The sequence below is a fragment of the Ursus arctos genome, unplaced genomic scaffold (genome assembly GCF_023065955.2).
Source record: "Ursus arctos isolate Adak ecotype North America unplaced genomic scaffold, UrsArc2.0 scaffold_4, whole genome shotgun sequence".
In the NCBI taxonomy this organism is placed as follows: domain Eukaryota; kingdom Metazoa; phylum Chordata; class Mammalia; order Carnivora; family Ursidae; genus Ursus; species Ursus arctos.
In genome coordinates this window covers 10,513,562-10,531,784 of record NW_026623056.1, presented here as the reverse complement: position 1 = coordinate 10,531,784, position 18,223 = coordinate 10,513,562, and the positions used below count along the sequence as shown (strand labels likewise).

The 18,223-nt window shown below is 37.2% G+C and overlaps 1 protein-coding gene across 11 annotated transcripts in view; it reads left to right on the top strand.

Moving 5' to 3' along the window:
- TBL1XR1 (TBL1X/Y related 1) overlaps positions 1 to 18,223 on the top strand; it is a 171,030-nt gene that overhangs the window by 112,881 nt on the left and 39,926 nt on the right. For 7 of the 11 annotated variants that reach the window (XM_057306827.1, XM_044383996.3, XM_026498394.4 and 4 more), the window contains one exon: positions 17,995 to 18,097. The exons of 2 other annotated variants lie outside the window; for them this stretch is intronic. In XM_057306827.1, coding sequence (XP_057162810.1) covers positions 18,040 to 18,097 — 58 coding nt within the window. In that variant the 5' untranslated portion in view covers positions 17,995 to 18,039. Of the gene's footprint in view, positions 1 to 16,568; positions 16,706 to 17,994; positions 18,098 to 18,223 lie in introns of all 11 variants that reach the window. 2 more of the 11 variants (XM_057306829.1, XM_057306826.1) reach the window with 1 other exon arrangement.

Below are 18,223 nucleotides of genomic sequence, written 5' to 3'. Positions count from 1 at the left end.
CTCTGAAAAGGTGTAGCATACTTGAGTTTGTTCTCTTGGAGCGGGAATTCTACATTAAATCATATAGTAGTAAGTTTTCTAGTTGGTTAGTTAGGAGAGTTTTAAAAGTTAGGTGTTATGGATTGAATTATGTTTCCCAAAAGATATGCTGAAATTTTAACCCTTGGTACCTGTGATTGTGACCTTATTTGGAAATAAGGTCTTTGTAGATGTAATTAAGATAAGGTCATTAGGGTAGGCCCTATTCCAGTGTGACTGGTGTCTTTATAAGAAGGAAACTTGGACATGGACACACACAGTGGAAGATGCCACGTGAAGACACAGACACAGAGGGAAGACAGCCATGTGGAGATGGAGGCAGAGACTGGTGTGATGTTGCCGCAAGCCAAGGAACACTTCAAGGTACCAGAAGCTGGAGGAGGCAAGGAAGGGTCCACCCCCACAGAGGCTTTGGTGGGAGTGCGGCCCTGCCAACAGCTTGACTTCATTCAGACTTTAGCCTCCAAAAATGAGACAATACTTTTCTGTTTGAAGGCATCCCAGTTTGTGGTGCTTTATTACGGCAGCTCTAGGAAACTACGGACATGAGGATTTTGAGAAGCACTTTGTGATCTGGAGAGCTCTTTCTCTCTCTCTCTCTTTTTTTTTTTTTTAAAGATTTTATTTATTTATTTATTTATTTGACGGAGAGAGACACAGCCAGCGAGAGAGGGAACACAAGCAGGGGGAGTGGGAGAGGAAGAAGCAGGCTCCCAGCGGAGGAGCCTGATGTGGGGCTCGATCCCAAAATGCCGGGATCACGCCCTGAGCCGAAGGCAGACGCTTATCGACTAAGCCACCCAGGCGCCCCAATGACTGAACCACCCAGGCGCCCCTCTTTCTCTTAAATTATCATATTTTGCACATTATTAGAATGCTTTCAGTTGGGTAAACAAGAGGTTCCCAAACTTTGCTGTGCACTGTATTTACCTGAGAATCTTTAAAAAAGTACTTGTATCTGGCTCCCACCTCCAGAAATTGTGGTGTAATTAGTGTGAGATGTGACGTGGGCATCAGGATTTTTAAAAGCTCCCCAGGTGATTTAACGTGCAGCATTTTGAAGAATCACTGGGTGAACCTTCTCGCTTAGATATTCTTGCACCCCTCCCTACACATACAGTTTTGTGTTCATTTAGCTTTTATTAGCCTGTAGATAATATACTCTCCTTCACCTCTCCATCCCCTGCTATAAACTCATTTGTGCCTTGGTCTATTATGAGTTTTTGAAAATTGCTCTATTCTTTGTTCTTGCCAGCCTGGGTAGACATGTGATTATATTCATCTTCATATAAGATTATTTATGGATTTGCTATAATGTGTCTATTTGTATTAAAACCAAATTTTAAAGATTTCTAAGTTGTGCACATCTGCATTTGAAAGTTGAACTATATTCGTATTACCTAAGTTGCAAATGAAAAACTACTTACATCTGTATTCAAATAGACTTGCATTTCATGAAATACACATGTAGTATAATTATTCAAATCATTGTTGGCCATTCTCCTACAAGATTGTATTTATTAGGAATGATAAATTGAAGGACATGGAAACACCCACCTCCTCAAACACTGTTTTTGATTTTCAAGTCTCCCACTTTATATCACTTTTTTCACACTGTTCACAAAGTAAATGACATTTAGTATCTGTGGATGTATTCTGTGTTAGTAATTTCTTCATGAGAAGTTTTAAATTGTGTTTGGCCATGTGCTAGTCGAAAAATAATACAGTAGTCCCCTCCTTATTTCTGTATTTCTATAGTTTCTCTTCCCGTGGTTTCGGTTACCTGCGGTCAGCTGCAGTCCAGAAGCTGTGTGATCCTTCTTCTGAGTGTTGTCAGGTCTTCAGTAGCCTCACACTATGTCACAACGCCTATGTCATTCGCTTACCTTCATCTCATCACATAGGCATCTGATCATCTCACTTCGTGGCTAGAAGAAGGGTGATTACACTGCAGTGAGATATTTGAAGAGAGAGAGAGACCACATTTCCATAACTCTAAGTATAGCGTATTGTTAGTAAGCATTCCTTATTGTGCCTAATTTATAAATTAGGCTCTCATAAGTATGTATGTATAGATATTATGAAAACATAATATCTATAGGGTTCTTATCTGTTTCAGGCATCTGCTGGGGTCTTAGAGTGCATCCCCCTAGGATAAGGGGGGGTGCTTAAACAGCCCATTTTAGATCATATAAATGGCCACTTTGTCACAAAGTAAAACTATTTGTGTTTATTTTAATCCTGTAGTTTACATTAGACATCAAACACCTTGAAATTGATAAGTAAAATTTTTTTCTTTTTGAACGCACTTGATATTTTGCTCAAATTTGAGAAACTTGAGTTAAGGAGATGTATTTATGCCTTTGCTATATCCTTGGAAAGCAGAGCACTAAGCAGTTATTATTCATTAACATTTTGTTATGTCAGATTGTTAAGCTTGTCATCTACCTGGCCTGAAGTGATGAAATGTTTGTTGGTGGTGAGAGTTGAGGAACTCATGTAGAAAACCTAAAGTACAGGCACTGTTTGAGGAGAGCAGTGGGCTCAGTTGGTTTTAGAGTGCAGGGGTCAGAGGTGGGGTTCAGGGAAGGCGAAAGAAGTTGTCAAGGCAGAGAGTTTCATTGGTAGAATAGTGGTAAGTATGGGTGTGCTGAGTAGGGGGACTAGTCCAGGGGAAGGGGATGATGGGAGATCTTAGGGAGAGCTGTTTTTATGCAGCACTTCTGCCTAGGCCTAGGTTTCTATACCTGGCAAAAGGGTGACAATGACATGTGTTACAAGGACTTCAAAAAGAACGGAAGCCCTGTTACCTTATGCTTTGAATTTCTTATAATGTATTCACAGCAGTTGTTGATACAGTTGGGAGTAACAGTGTGTGGACTACTTATTTGCCATGATTAAACACAGATGTGTCTCTACTCCCTAGATTTCCTCTATTCCCTATATTTCCTGTTTGTGTGTGTGTGTGTGTGTGTGTGTGTCCTCAGAATGCAGAGGAACAGGTGTGGGAATTGTACCAGGTATAACCTGGAAATCTGACCATAAAGAATTTCAGATTTCTTGCTCAGCTAGCCACCTCTCTTTAATTTCTCGTATTGCTAATAGATTGGAACGATTCTGTAGTGCCAAAGTTTTACGTGATTTGTTTCCATATATATGGTACAGAGGAGGCTGCCATTACCTACTCTTGAATGTATTCCTTTTGGGAAATAAAGGCTACAAAACAGAGACCAGCTTCATTACAGAGGTATAGTCTCAGAAAATGTGTCATTTTTACTCCTCCATATTTTATTTAGTAGATTCCATATGTTTATCAAAAGTAGAACTTTCTCATGAGGGTGTTTATGGCTTCTTAAGTACCATTTTTGTTTAATATATGTAAATTTGCTAGGTGTATTCCAACATGAACATAACAAATCAAACAAGGTTTATATCATGTTACAATCTGAACAATATTCATGGCTTAAGAGGTCTTCTTCCCAAAAAGATTGCCAAAAAAGATTCGTACTGATACTGCCAAGAAGGAATCAATTTTTATACTAGCAGATATATATTCTTCGTTTATGTTCTTAGTTACATTAATTACTCTAAAGAACTTTTATGTGTGTTACAGCTGTCAATATTTGCTGTACCAGAAATTAAAACTATAAAATTTTATGTTACCAATGTATTTTAACATAACAAACCTATCTATAACATGCTGACACAAACTACATATTGTATAAAAAATAAGTATTTTCCGAGAATTTCCCAAAAACATTTCATGAGAAGAATGGCATCGATTTACATTTTTGCAAATTTCTATTAATCCCTGGCTTACTAGAATATAGCTGGGTTCACACATTTGCTTCTGCATTCATGTGTTGGGATATGTTGTTATAGGCAAAATCTAGAAAAAAAATCTGGCCTTACAAAGATGTATAATTGGTAATTTTTCAAATCAAAATAAAATTTTATTTTTCAAATGCATTTGAATAGTTTCTTTGATACTACCAAATCTCAAGTGGGTAGTTTAACAATTAGTTGCAGTGCAAGATCTGAAATTGTATCCATGAACTTTTTGTATTATTACATTAAAATCTATTGGTCTCTCTTGAACTTAAAATAGTTCATTTCCTTATGCATAATTTTGTATTGGTGTTTGGGAAAATATTTGTTCACTGAGTTGGGTAGACTTTCCATATGTTCATTATGCAGTATAAACAGCCAGAGTTATTAACATCACCACAGATCTCATCAGACAAGTTTTTGAGTATTGGGGAGCTCTATTTAATAAGCTCATGGTGGCTGATAAATTTTCCAAATCCTAATTTTCTCCTAAAAGCTTAAGTTTTATTCTTGCCAACAAATATTGCTAGTTGTTTTCTTTAAAGTGACAGTTTCACTTTGTTTATTTGCAAGAAAATGTCTGCCAAATTCTCAGTCTGAAAAGCCATACTTTGTCAGTTGTTCTTTGAAGTAAAAATGGTGTTCCATGAAAAAAGTAGCTAGTTCAGCTTGCAATTCAAATAATTGCACAGTGCTTTTCTTTGAGACAAGCATCGTTTTAGTATGCAGCAGAAGTGCTTTATGTGTACTTAATGTTTTGTTATATAGGATATTAAGCAGATGTGTATTTGAGGGTTAAGATTTTAATAAAATCTTAAGCATTTTTCCTGCTTTCAAGGAAATTCTTCAGTGAAGGATTTTTGTGGGTTTTGTTTTTGGTTTTTTTTTTGAGAGCATGATAGTGAAGAATATAATGACTGCTAAGGTAGTGAGATGTAACCACCTTGATTTGCATTAGGGTGTGAGCAGTTTTACCCACTGCTGCTTTGTAACATCAGTGTGTAAGTCAGTTCTTTGAAAAAGGCAAGTACTGTCTTAGTACTACAAAAGTCATTTTGACCTGTGGACCCCTTAAAAAAATCTTGGGAACCCCGGAGGTCTATATACTTCACTTTGAAACTTTGTATACTAAATAAAAAGCTAGTCAAACTTTCTTATGGGCAGGATAAAGATAGCAAATCTGATTTTTAGTTTTGAGCACTTTGAACAGCATAAGCATTGAAGTACATTTACAGTGAAATGGAAAGAAATATTTTTTTAATAAGATGGTACTAAAAGTCTGTCTTTGCAGTTAGTCTGTACCCTGACTGGGTCGAGTACCTACAAAGGATGGACACTGCAGGGCCTCACTGGGGTTATAGAGTGATTCACTTGATTTGTTCCTATGTGGGCTTTTTTGTTTGTTGGTTTTTGGGGGGAAAAAAAATCTTACAGGACAGTACTGCCATCTGTTTTCTTTCACCCTGTGACACTGACCTCAGACACTTCCTTGGTGGATTTCCCCCAGTTTTCAATGGAACTTCAAAGCCTATCTCAATTCCTATCTGTCATCAATTTCTACTCCATTTTCTTTTGCCTTTTGTCTTTCCAGGTTTACTGGTAGCTAGCTGGCTTGTGAGGGTGTGTGTATTGGTACAGGTGTGTACCAATCTGTTATCTGAGTATTAAACTTGGTTTAAGTTGTCTTCACTTGATTTGAACAAGCATTTATTGCCTATTGGGATGAATGTTGATCTCATCTTGCACTTTTTCTCCCCCATACTTGGACATTTGATGTATATTAATCATATATTTTTACTAAGAGAACAAGCTTCTGCACATTTTTTACTTTTGCTCTTCCAGATAATTTACCAAATATAGCCAGTCCGTGGACACTTGTTTTGATTCACTCGGGACTCAGTAGTCTTAGTTTTGTCTACTTAGTCCACTCCCTATCTTTTAAGAACCAAAGAAGAGCTAGTCCTTGTACGATAAACTATTTCATAAATACTGTTATAAGTAGTATTTATTTATAATTCTGAATTCATTCATTATACCTGGTACCTTCTCTTTATTTGCTTGTAATATCTCAGTTTTAAGTTAAGTTTCCATTCATTCATATGATTGTCCTTTTAAAGTTGTGAGTTTGAGCCCCACGCTGGGTGTAGAGATTACTTAAAAATAAAATTAAAAAAAATATATGGCCTGTCTTCTGTTCCATTAGTGTTGTGTTTTAATTTCTTGTCCTCTTCATTTCTCTGTCAATATACCTTGGCTCTAATTTAATCATTCAACACATGTTTATTGAGTCTGTCTTGGAGTTGTGTAGTTTTATATTTTCAAGGGATGTTAGAAGACATCTGCATAAACCACTTCTCTTTTATGTGTGTGGCACGTTGAAGTCCACATCGGTGGACTATCAGGCAGTTCATCAGAGGCCTTTAGGGTATAAAAGGAAATGGGCCTGTAGTTTTAATGTCAGTTTAACTTAAATCAGGATTGACTCACCACATAATGGATGCTAGTTTACTGTTCTCTGTCTGGAGAGCTTTGCCTAGAATTAATATTGCTTAATTGCGATTCAAAATTAGTGTTCCCTATCCTCAAATCAATGGCAAATGTTCTGTTAAAAAGAATGTTCTGTAAAAACCATTCTCTGTTTTGTAAAAACCACAAGATGTTGTAGGTTGTACAAAAATAGGTGAGGGTTGGATTTGACACACAAGCCATAGTTTTTAGACCCCTGGTGTAGATCACAGTTGAAATAAATGATTGACGTTAGAAATCTCAATTACTAATGAATAATTGGTTTGGTATACCAATTGCTTAAGTCTTTATATATGTCAGTGTTATAAAAGACAGTTGGTCCTAATAAGCATTATGCATAATACTTAAATGTTTCTTAATGAATTTGTTTTCTCTTTCCCAAATTCCTGGAGGTGTCCATCTGAAATCTGACAGTCTTTAAAAATTTGTTAAAAATGCTTTATTAAAAATCACTGCATGATCTGGTAATTCTCTGCTGGCTTGTTAAGATTCATGCATTATACCTTATGTACTTGTACTGACTCTGATGTTTCCTCATTTTTTATAGACAAGGAAACAGAGGCCCAGAAGATTCAAATATTTTATCTAAAATCATATAAGCTATCAGAGATCTTATTTTTTTGTCATATTTTTCATTTATATCTAAGAGCTCTGGATTCCAGTGAATCCAAGAAAGAAAAGAGAGGTAATTTATCCCTTCTAAATTATTCTCACCATACTTCAGTTTCTTAAGACTCATCAACTTTGGAACTTTAGTGACCATTAATCTGATAAGAAAATGAAGTAACAAGAACCAAAAGAAAAAATGTTCACAGCACAAAAATTGCCTATAACTATTAAAAGAAGAAGAAATTAGCCTTTACACTCTTAGAAAAATTACTGGAAGATGCTTATGTGCCAAAATTAGAAGGTAAAATGCCATCGCCTGCTAATTTCCCTTCACAAACTATCTTGTTCACCTTTTAAAAAAATATTTAAGCTACATTTGTTTCTCTTGAGGATGTTATAGACTTTTTACTGGCACTTTATGTTCAGATTATTAAAAATCTCCCCCCTCCAAAAAAAACCCTTATATACATCAAATGAAATACAAAGCTTATTTAAAAATGTTACTTTCTCCTTTATGGTGGGAATGCAAATTGGCGCAGCTACTATGGAAAATAGTGTGAAGGTTCTTCAAAAAATTAAAAAATAGAAATACCCTATGATCCAGTAATTCCAGTATGGGTGTTTTGCTCAAGGAAAACAAAAACACTGATTTGAAAAGATGTATGCACCCCTGTGTTATAGCAGCATTATTTACAATAGCCAAGATATGGAAGCAGCCCAAGTGTCCATTGACAGATGAATGGATAAAGAAGAGGAGGTGGTAGAACATTACTCGATCATAAAAAAATGAGACCTTGTATTTGCAACCACATGGGTGGACCTAGAGGGTATAATGCTAAGTGAACTAAGTCAGAGAAAGACAACATCTAATTCCATTCATATGTAGAATTTAAGAACAAAACAAATGAGCAAGCAAAAAAAGATGGATTTTTTTTAAAGATTTCTTTATTTATTTTAGAGAGAGAGTGTAGGCAAGCAGGGGGAGAGGCAGAGGGAGAGAATCTCAAGCAGACTCCCGCTGAGTGGGAGGCTGACATGGGGCTCGATCTCATGACCCTGAAACCATGACTTGAGCCGAAATCAAGAGTAGGATGTTAACTGAGCCACCCAGGTGCTCCGAACAGATACTTAAATATAGAGGACAAACTGATGATTATCAGACGGGAGGTGGGTGGGGGCTGGGTAAAATAGGTAAAGGGATTAAGAGTACAATTGTGGTGATGAACACGGAGTAATGTTCAGAATTATTGAACCATATTGTACACCTGAAACTAATATAACACTGTATGCTAATTATACTTAAGTTTATAAAAAGATATTTTCTCCTTTTTAATAGTGTGAATAAATATTATCTCATGAGATTGGGTCTTTAAAAATACGGTTTAGGGGCGCCTGGGTGGCACAGCGGTTGGGCGTCTGCCTTCGGCTCAGGGTGTGATCCCGGCGTTCTGGGATCGAGCCCCGCGTCGGGCTCCTCCGCTATGAGCCTGCTTCTTCCTCTCCCACTCCCCCTGCTTGTGTTCTCTCTCTCGCTGGCTGTCTCTATCTCTGTCGAATAAATAAATAAAAAAAAAATCTTTAAAAAAATAAAAATAAATAAAAATACGGTTTAAACTTAACATTTATCCTAATGTGAATAGTGGTAGAATTTTTGTTTGTTTTATGGAAACATACTTCTTTGCCTTTCTTTGGACTTAATATCATAGGCAGCTTTAAAAAGATATCCTTAAAGTGTTTGACAGTTAAACCATAGTCGTAGTTCAGGGTTAATACATTAACACGTGTGTGTGCTGTTATTTGCCTTTGATGCTCTAAGAAATCAGCCAGATAATTTTGTTGTACTGGATTTTGTTTTTGTTTCAGTTTAGTTATTAGTATTATATTAAAATAAGCGGAAGTATTTCATTTAGAGCCTGGTGTTCTTTCTTGAGATTATCTGTTTCTAAATCCTAATGTTGCACTTTATAGTTTACAGAAATAATTTGGTAAACGTGATTTCATTTAGTCTAATAAAATTTTGTGAAACGTTATAAGATTTGGCAAGGCAAAATCTTGAGAATGTATTTTATAAATATTTTAAGCTATATTACCAATGACTTTCAAAGCTAAATCTTAAGATACCTTCTTCATTGTACCATATTTTATACATACAACAGTGTTACTGCCTAACATTTGTAGGATTATAATTATTTTTAATGAGGCAGGAAATTAAGGGTTATGCATTTTTCAGTGCTGTTCCCGAGAGTGTTTCGTGGTGGGAAGGAGGGGGCAGTTCAAGGAGAAGGGGCATTGCAGGACAGATGATTATAAAATGTTAATGTATCCTGTTAATCTCATTGTCTTTGAACAAGACGGGTTCCTGAAAATAGAGGCAAATTTTCAAAAAGGCAGATCCTAGCAATTGTGAATTCAACATCGATGATTTTAAAGGCTTCAGATGAATGATCAGTTTTTAAGAATTGGCAATGATGGATATATATCCGTTTGCTAGGTCTGCCATAACAAAATCCACAGACTGGGTGGCTTAAACGACAGACATTATTTTCTCATAGTTCTGGATGTTAGAAGTCCAAGATCAAGGTGTCAGCAGGATAAATTACTTTATAAGGCCTCTCTCCTTGGCTTGCAGATAGCTACCGTCTTTCTCACTATGACCTCTCCTCTTTGTACATGCATCCCTGGTGTCTCTCCCTCCTCATATAAGAACGCCTGTCATATTGGGTTAGGGTCCACCCTAATGGCCTTATTTTGCCTCTTTAAAGACCCTGTCTCCAAATAAAGTCGCATTCTGAGGAACTAGAGGGATTGGGTCCTCAACATACGAATTCTATGGACGGTTCAGCTCATAAGATGGTAGTAAAGCACCATGACTTTGCTAATGAGTGAATTGATTTAATTTCTCTCCTCTCTTTCCCTCCCTACACACATTTTGTTTTTGTTTTTGTTTTTTAGTTATGATAATTTAGTATTTTTGCAGTGTGTTTTATTTTAGCAAGACAATTCGACAAGGGTTTCCTAGGATAACTCAAGTGAGTGATATGGAGCAAGATTTTACTTTGCTGAAATAAACTATTTATTTCCTTTGCTCCACGGCAGATTGAGAACTTACACCCAATGAAGTAGTTTTGATATATGATTCTGTGTGAGTCTAGAAACTGTTATTTAGCAGGGTACCGTCATCCTCTGTGACTGCAGTGGCTGGCTGACCACTGAGGGCTGCCATTCACAGCACAGTCTAAGCTGAGCACTGACATTGTGCACTGTGCACGGGGCCTTGGCAATATATTTTGTAGGACTTTCTAGTGCTAAGAATTTTCATTCTTCATCGTCATTAAATTATTTTACATTATACATTCCATACTATTTTCCTAGTGTGTTTTTTTCTGTACCGAGGAGTGTTTAGTATTTTAATAACATTTCTAAATACATACTATGTCTATATATATAGAAATGCTATTCTCATATGACATTAAAATGAGGAAGTTAATACTGAAGAGGAAATTAAATAATGTGTAGAATGCTTTGCCCCATACATAGCATTTAGGAATTTCTCGATAATTGCGAATATTCTTCTGCTTCCTTTTCCTTAACACTCGAATGAATAAGGAGCAGTGTGCACACACAGGAGCAGACATAACTTGGCTCACTTCAGACATTTGAAGTAAAAGGAAAATGCTCTTCCAACACTGTGCCTGTTACAGAAACCTGTAAGCCACTTGGTTTTACATCCTTTGCTTACCTATTCCCTCAGCCTTAAGGTTTATGCTTTCAGAATTTTCTGTATTTTTTCTTACCCAAGTTGGTATTAATTGTTGTCCTCACAGTAACCTATAAAGTCACAGTGTCCGGCCCTGGTCTACTTCGTTTAGCTTTGCTTAGCCCCATGTCAAGCCCCATAGCCTGTCATAGTGCCTGGGACACTGGAAGTGTTCCACCCAAGTTTTGACTGGGGAGTGCTTTAGTGCATTTTTTCTCCTCTTAGGTTTTGTTAATTGCATGACCATTACAGTGTTTACTTTCTGCTTGTCACTACCCCACTGCCACAACTGTATCTCATCTGCATTTGGTTTCTTTCATTTGTAACCCCCAAAATAATAGAAATAACTTAGGCACAGTCTGTTCCTGTAGGGGAACAGAATCAGAGGTACCACTTTCCATGAGACATGAGCTGTAATATTTTAAGTACTCCAGAGCATTTCTGCTGGAATGTCCTCTGTTTTATCTCTAGTTCAATACATATAAAGTGTGACTTCCAGGGGGCTGTGCTCTCTAGGCACCCCATTTTTATGGGTAATTCTTCATACTTTTAGTCTAGAAACAATTCGAAAAAATTCCCCCCCTTTTTCTTTCCTCCAAATATAATCTATCACTAATTTTAGTCATTTTCTTGTTCTAAAACATCTCTTGGATAATTTCCCCTATGTGTCTGCCTTTTTTGGTTGCAACTGAAAAGTCTCAAATTGGGTTACACAATAAAATTAATTTCTGACTTCTTTAACTGAATTAGAGTGGTAAATTAGTTTCTGATAGTACTTAATCCAGTTGCTTAATAGATAACTTGATGTTATTAATACCATAGTTTCTCTTGTCTTTCTTCTCTGATACCCTTCTCTGTTTCTCTCTCATCTCTGCTCTAACCGCAGTGATGTACATAGTGTCCTTGTTATCTGCCCCTCTCTGAAAGAAAGAGGTTGTCTTTCCTAGAAACCAGCAGATGTCTTCTAGCATTTCATTTACCAGGAGTGATTGAGGTGGGGCAGAGGGAAGTAATGTGTATATGTGGGGGTGGAGTGTCAGCCCTAAGTTGAAGATATAAAATCTGCTGGTTGACTTAGGCAATTAAGTAAGTGCCTTCCTTTGGACTGGGAGGTGCATCTCATTTAAACCACAGGGCTGGGAATGGAGTAGTTCTCCAGATTGAAAGTAGGAATAATGGTGTCTTTTGTCAGACTGTGGCAGTGGAGGCTGTAAGAGGCAAGCCACGGTTTTCTCCATCTTGCTGATTATAGTCACTCAGCAGTTCTCAGTTTCTGAGTTCCAGAGAAGCCTAAGGCATCTTTCCTTCTAGATGGTCTCCAACACCATACCATCCCCAACATAACAATTACCTTGAGCACCTGTGGGTGATTAATATTTATTTGGAAAGGTAACCCAGAATGTCCAAGGTGGCATTGACAGTTACTTGCCAATATTAAAACAATTTTTTAAATATATATATATATATTTGAGAGAGGGAGTGTGTGTGTGTGTGTGTGTGTGTGTGTGTGTGTGTGTGTGTGTGTGTGTATGAGTCAGGGGAGTGACAGAGGAAGAGACTCTCCAAGCAGACTCCATGCTGAACATGGAGCCCAGTGTGGGTGTCCATCTCACGACCCATGAGATCATGACCTGAGCTGAAACCAGGAGTCCAATGCTTAATGACTGAGCTACTCAGGTGCCCCAAAACAATTCTTATTTTTAACATCATAGTTCTTTTAGCAGCTTTTTATATTGTTGCTCTTTTTCATCTTTTGAATATACAACTGTGGCAGATATTTGTAGATGTATTTACAGATATATTTTCTGTTTTGTCACAATTTTGGTAATATTGAATATTTTTAAATCTTTATTAATGTTATGGCCAGAATGTTTTTATGTTTATTGTTGGTGAAATTGAACATTTTCCTAATGTTTCAGCTAGAGGGGCCATAAATTGGTTTGCTGTCTTGAGTGGACCCAATTTGTTGGTATTCAATAAGAATCAGAATAGCCATGGGAGGAGGGTAAGAGGGACAGACAAAATGGGTGAAGGAGAGTGGGAGGCATGGGCTTCCAGTTACAGAATTAATAAGTCACGAGGTTAAAAGGTACAAAATAAGGAGTATAGCCAGCAATATTGTAATAGCATTGTATAGTGACAGATAGTAGCCATACTTGTGGTGAACATAACATAACGTACACCATGTTACACACCTGAAACTAACATAATATTATGTGTCAGCAACACTTCAATTAAAAAAAAAAGTCAGAATAACCATTTATTCCCTTTGGTCCAGTTATTTACTCGTAGAGACTTTTCCTGATTCTGAGAACTATTCATTAATGCACACCTACCATAAAGAAATGAAAGAGAAACAACTTTAAGCTTAAATATCCTGATGGCAGTCTTAGAGGAATGAAGGTTTAGGATCATCCAAACAGTTGAGCAATTCAAAAATTAAACTAATATGTCTGTTATGAGATAATATGCCACCACTACACATTGTGTAAGATAAAGTCATTTCAGTTAAACATTTGATTTTGGATCATGTAAAGGGTTTCCATGTCTCCATAGAGTGTGTTGTAGGCAGGACATTTAAGAAAATCTTTCTGATTTTATTTCTATCCATAACTTTCCCCGTCTTTTCATTCTCTTAAATTTAAAATGGTTTAAATTTTATAGTTTATAGGTTTATAGTTGGGTGCTGGCTTGCTCCAGGAATGGACTCAGAAGAGAATATATCTTTCTCCTAAGAGAAGCTAGGAGATGATTCAATTTGTGGGGCAGTCATTGTTCAGTGTGTGTATGCTGAACTCAGTTTTGTGATGCTGAAAGTGCTTCCCATACTCGGTTGAACGAATCCTAGCTAAATTGTCTCAGCAGTCCTGTTTTTTGTAATAGTTGTTAAATTATTGTCCATAATGTCTGGAAGTAAAGTATTTCATACTAAACATTTAAAATATTAAGTGTATTTTTAATATAAACACTTGGCTAAATATTAGTTAAGACTAATTTTTATATTTACTTTTGACTAATACAGCTATGGATCTGAATTAAGTAACCGATTGCCTATAACTGATAGGAGTTTTGAATAAATGCTCTTATGAGTTTATAGGCTATTCTGAGAGTTAGGATGGAAAAGTACAAAGGCATTTAATTTTTTTCTTTTCTTTTCTTTTTTTTTTTTTTTAGAACTCAGTCAAGGATAAATAAGTTTAAGGATAAATAAGTATGATGAGGCAAAATATACCAAAAAAAATTGCTTTAGGTGGGGGGGCATGTGGGTGGCTCAGTCAGTTAAGCATCTGACTCTTGGTTTCAGCTCAGGTCATGATCTCAGGGTTGTGAGCTCCACGTCAGCGTCTGTGCTGGGCGTGGAGCCTGCTTAAGATTCTTTCTCCCTCTGCGCCCCCCCCCCCCCCGCCCCAAAGATTGTTTTGTGACTTTAGGAAGTATTATTTATTTTGAATGTCTTGTTTATTTAATAGTCCATCAGCTCCTTGAGGGCAGGACTTACTTTACACATAGTAGCCTCATCAGGCCTGACACCCAGATAGTGTAGGATAGAGATTGGATGAATGTCTCGCTGCTGTTTTGTGGCCTTGTTTAAAGGTAGTTGTACTAAAAAGTACCACAATGGAGGAGAGGCAGTGGTAAGACTTCTTGTATCCCCTCTGAAACTGAGTGATGTCTAGTATCTGAGTGGTCTTCACTGGGACAGATGAAGAGTACATCACATTATAGAGGACAGACAGACCAAAATGGAGCAGTTGTACAAAGCCGTGGTGAGTCTGATAAGGAGGTAGTCTAATTTTGCTCTTTGGCCTACAAGCTTTTATGGTGTTTTTGAAAGTGAAGACTGGCGTTTTCAGGCAAGGAGTGTCTTAATGTTTTCTTTTCGTTGTCCAATCTGTTCTTTTCAGGTGTCTTTTTGAAATTAGAATTTAAAAGGGTCAGTTTCATACCAAGCCATACTCTAGAATTAAGTGTCTTTGAAAGTGGATAAACTCAAGTCTTTGTAGACTCTCTGTAGTTTTATTGCAGCTGGGACCGAAACCTCTAGTACGGATTGCAATAAATTTACAATTCTTCTTCTTCTTCTTCTTCTTCTTCTTCTTCTTCTTCTTCTTCTTTTTTTTTTTTAATGATACCTTTGTTTGTATGTTTCTCTTCACTAACTGAACTCTGTAAGGCTTGGGCCAACCTTATTTCATCTGTCAATTCCTAATCTCAGCATAGAGATTTGTCTGCCCTAGCAACACATGTGGGGAACAATAAGGTTCTTTCTAGGAATGTAAGAGCTGGCAGAAGTAGGACCGCTGGTGGAATAATACTTCTAAATTTGAACAGTTTACCCCTTTCCCTTAAAAAATGTTACTCTTGATTCCAGAAATTGATACAGTATAGTGTTGTGATCAATGGAATAAAAAAATAAATAGCAATTTGAACAGATAAGAAGGTTTCTGCTCTACTCACTGGGCATTTTTTGTGATGATTTTTAAAAATGTACCAGCAATATGTATTCATTATAAGAACTTTTATAGACAATAACTGACATCATTTTGGTTTGTATTTTTCCTTGCCCTGGAATAATTAGGTAATGCTGAAGAATCACTGATCACCACTCTAAGTTGAGACATCGACGGCCTTAGCTTATCAGAACCGAGCACTGGTGCAGACCTATGCGTCTTAGGTGCTGCAGTGCCCGTGTTTGAGTGTTGAACTGAATGATACATTAGAGGAAAAAATACTCTTGTTTTCTTTGTCAGTCTGTTTCACTTTGATTCCATCTAGCATATTTCATTTTGGGAAATCCTGTTAATGAAGTAGTGATGAATTGTTCTGCTTACAAACATATCCATGATTGGTTAAATTATTATTTAATTTCTTATAATTCTGTGATAGTGTGGGATTGGCTTTGTTTTGTTTTTTGAGAGAGTGCGCGCATGCGAGAGTTGGGGAGGGGTCGTAGAGGGAGAGAGAGAAAGAATCCCAAGCAGGCTGCACAGCCAGTGTGGAACCCGACGTGTGAGGCTCAGTCTCACGACCCTGAGATCATGACCTGAGCTAAAACCCAAGAGTCAGTGCTGAACTGACTGAGCCACCCAGGTGCCCCAGTTGTTTTGTTTTTAGAAGTCATGCAGTTCAACAGACTTTCAAAATTGACTATTTAATATCTACTATGTGTGTGCCAGACACATTGCTACACGTAACTGTGGGTCAGAATGAAATGGAGCAAGATATCCTCCAGAGCATGAATCACCTAATGTACCATAGAGGCATCTAGACAAGATGTCCTGAGCCAAAATCATCAAAGGGGTATTTACCTTTATCGTTCCAAACATTCAGGTTGTTAATTGTACTCCCTGAGTTAATTTTGTGGGAGAGCACCTTTCTCTTTCTATGAAGATAATTGTTACTCTTCTTCCGTTGTTTCTCTTTTCATTAAATGGAAGTACTGCCGATCCAGATTTCCTGAGAGAACCTTTGGTTCTTCCTTTCACCTCGCTCCTGTGTCCAGCTGGTCACACTTTGGAACCCCTGTACTTCTCCCCGGCTTCAGTGCCATGGCCCCCGTTTCCTTCGTCGTTGGGTTCCTGCAGCATCCTCCTACCTCAGCTCTTATTCCAGTCCATTTTCATTTCAGGCTCTTCTACATATCAGAGCCAGGATGATCTTTATACAGGGTCGGTCTGGTCATTCTGCTACTCACTCAGAACCTGTCAGTATATTTTCTTTAAGCGACGCTGTCAAGGCCCCGTAGAACATGGTTTGTGTTTGTGTTTTGAGCCTTACCTCCATGTTTTGTTTCTCTTTCTTCATCTAGTCTGCTGCTCACCGGATTCCTTCCGTTCCCTGCCTTCCTCCCACAAGTGTTGATGTTCTCCCTCTCCTCGTCCATCTTTTCGGGTCTAAACACCGGTGATACTTTCTTCAAGATGTATTCCCAGACTACTAAATTTGGTTAGGGTTTCCTCTGTGTGTGTCATTGGAAAATTGTTATTACTTCCTTGTTTGTTCTTTTCTGCGACAGAAACTTGATGTGCTCAGTCACTACTTTTTCCACAGCTTAGGGCAGGAGCAGTTCCCCTCACACAGTAGACCACTCAAGGATTTGTTAACTTGTGACTTTTTAAAATGTACTGTGAACTCTGCATCATAAAGAGACGGATGATGTAGCCGGACAGTCAACACCGGCACATCACGTTAGATAGCCCTTCACTAAAGAGATGCCAGTCTATCCTTTTTAACTAAGGGACCAAGAAAGTACACAGTCCGTGGGTCAGATCTGACCCACTAGCCTTATAAGGAAGGTGTTCTTTTTTGTTTTTTTAAGTGCTTGAAAAGAAGTCCAAAGGGAAATATTTTATGAACCAGCTCTACCGTATGAAATCCAAATTTCGCCATCCATAAATGAAATTTGACTGGAACACGGCCGGACTCACTTGTCTGCGTCTTGTTTGTTGCCGCTCTTGTGCTGCAACCATAGAGTTGAGTGGTTTTAACAGAAACTGTGTATGAGCGGCGAAGCCTAACATATTTACTGTCTGTCTCTGTACAAAAACTGTTTGCTGACTTCTTTTTTAAATAATTTCTGTGACATGAGGGCAGATGAGTATAATGAGGACATACTTAAGTTAGGTCTCCGTTGCCTTTTTTCCCCTCTCTCTGAATTCAAAGTTTAAGTATGTCCATTAAGAGAACATCATTTGAGTTTTGAAAACTCTGTTCCCACCTCTCTGCTTTACACGTAGTAGATCTTTTTGAAACTTGAACATTGCAGATTAGATGTTGAAAAAACAGACACTTCAAATCCTCTCAAATTATGTAGACAAAACCGGTGTAGATGGCTCATCCTTTACCCAGTGGTCTAAAATCATTCTTTTCCTAAATAAATAATATTCTGATTCCTAAAATGTACTGTTTTTGTTTTTTTACAGTTAAGGAGAAAGAGGAAATAACTTTTTACGCTATTTGATATAGTCATATAAAATATGATGCTGAAGCCCTTTTACAAATTTTGAATCCTTTTCGCAAATATGTTACCTTGCAGAAAAATAGACCAGCCATGTTTTGGTTGTATAATCTATTACTAACTATTGAAATAACTTTATTGTTAGGGTTTATTATCAGGCAATATAGAACCTTCATTTTACATCATTAAATAAAATCAATGGTTTTTACAACATTGTTTACATTTTGTTTAAAAATATTTTATTGAAAATACTTAATTAACTTTGTTTTATTTTTAGGGTTATATCCTGTGTTGTGACCTCATGGTTTAAGTGGGAATAAAGATGAGTATAAGCAGTGATGAGGTCAACTTCTTGGTATATAGATACTTGCAAGAGTCAGGTGAGTACTTTCATAAAGTAAATAGGCCTCAAATTATTTTAATATTCTCAAAATAACCTTTTATGCATTTGAAATTTGTATCAGTCCAAACTGTTGAACTTTGTATGTTTCCTTAATGTCTGGACT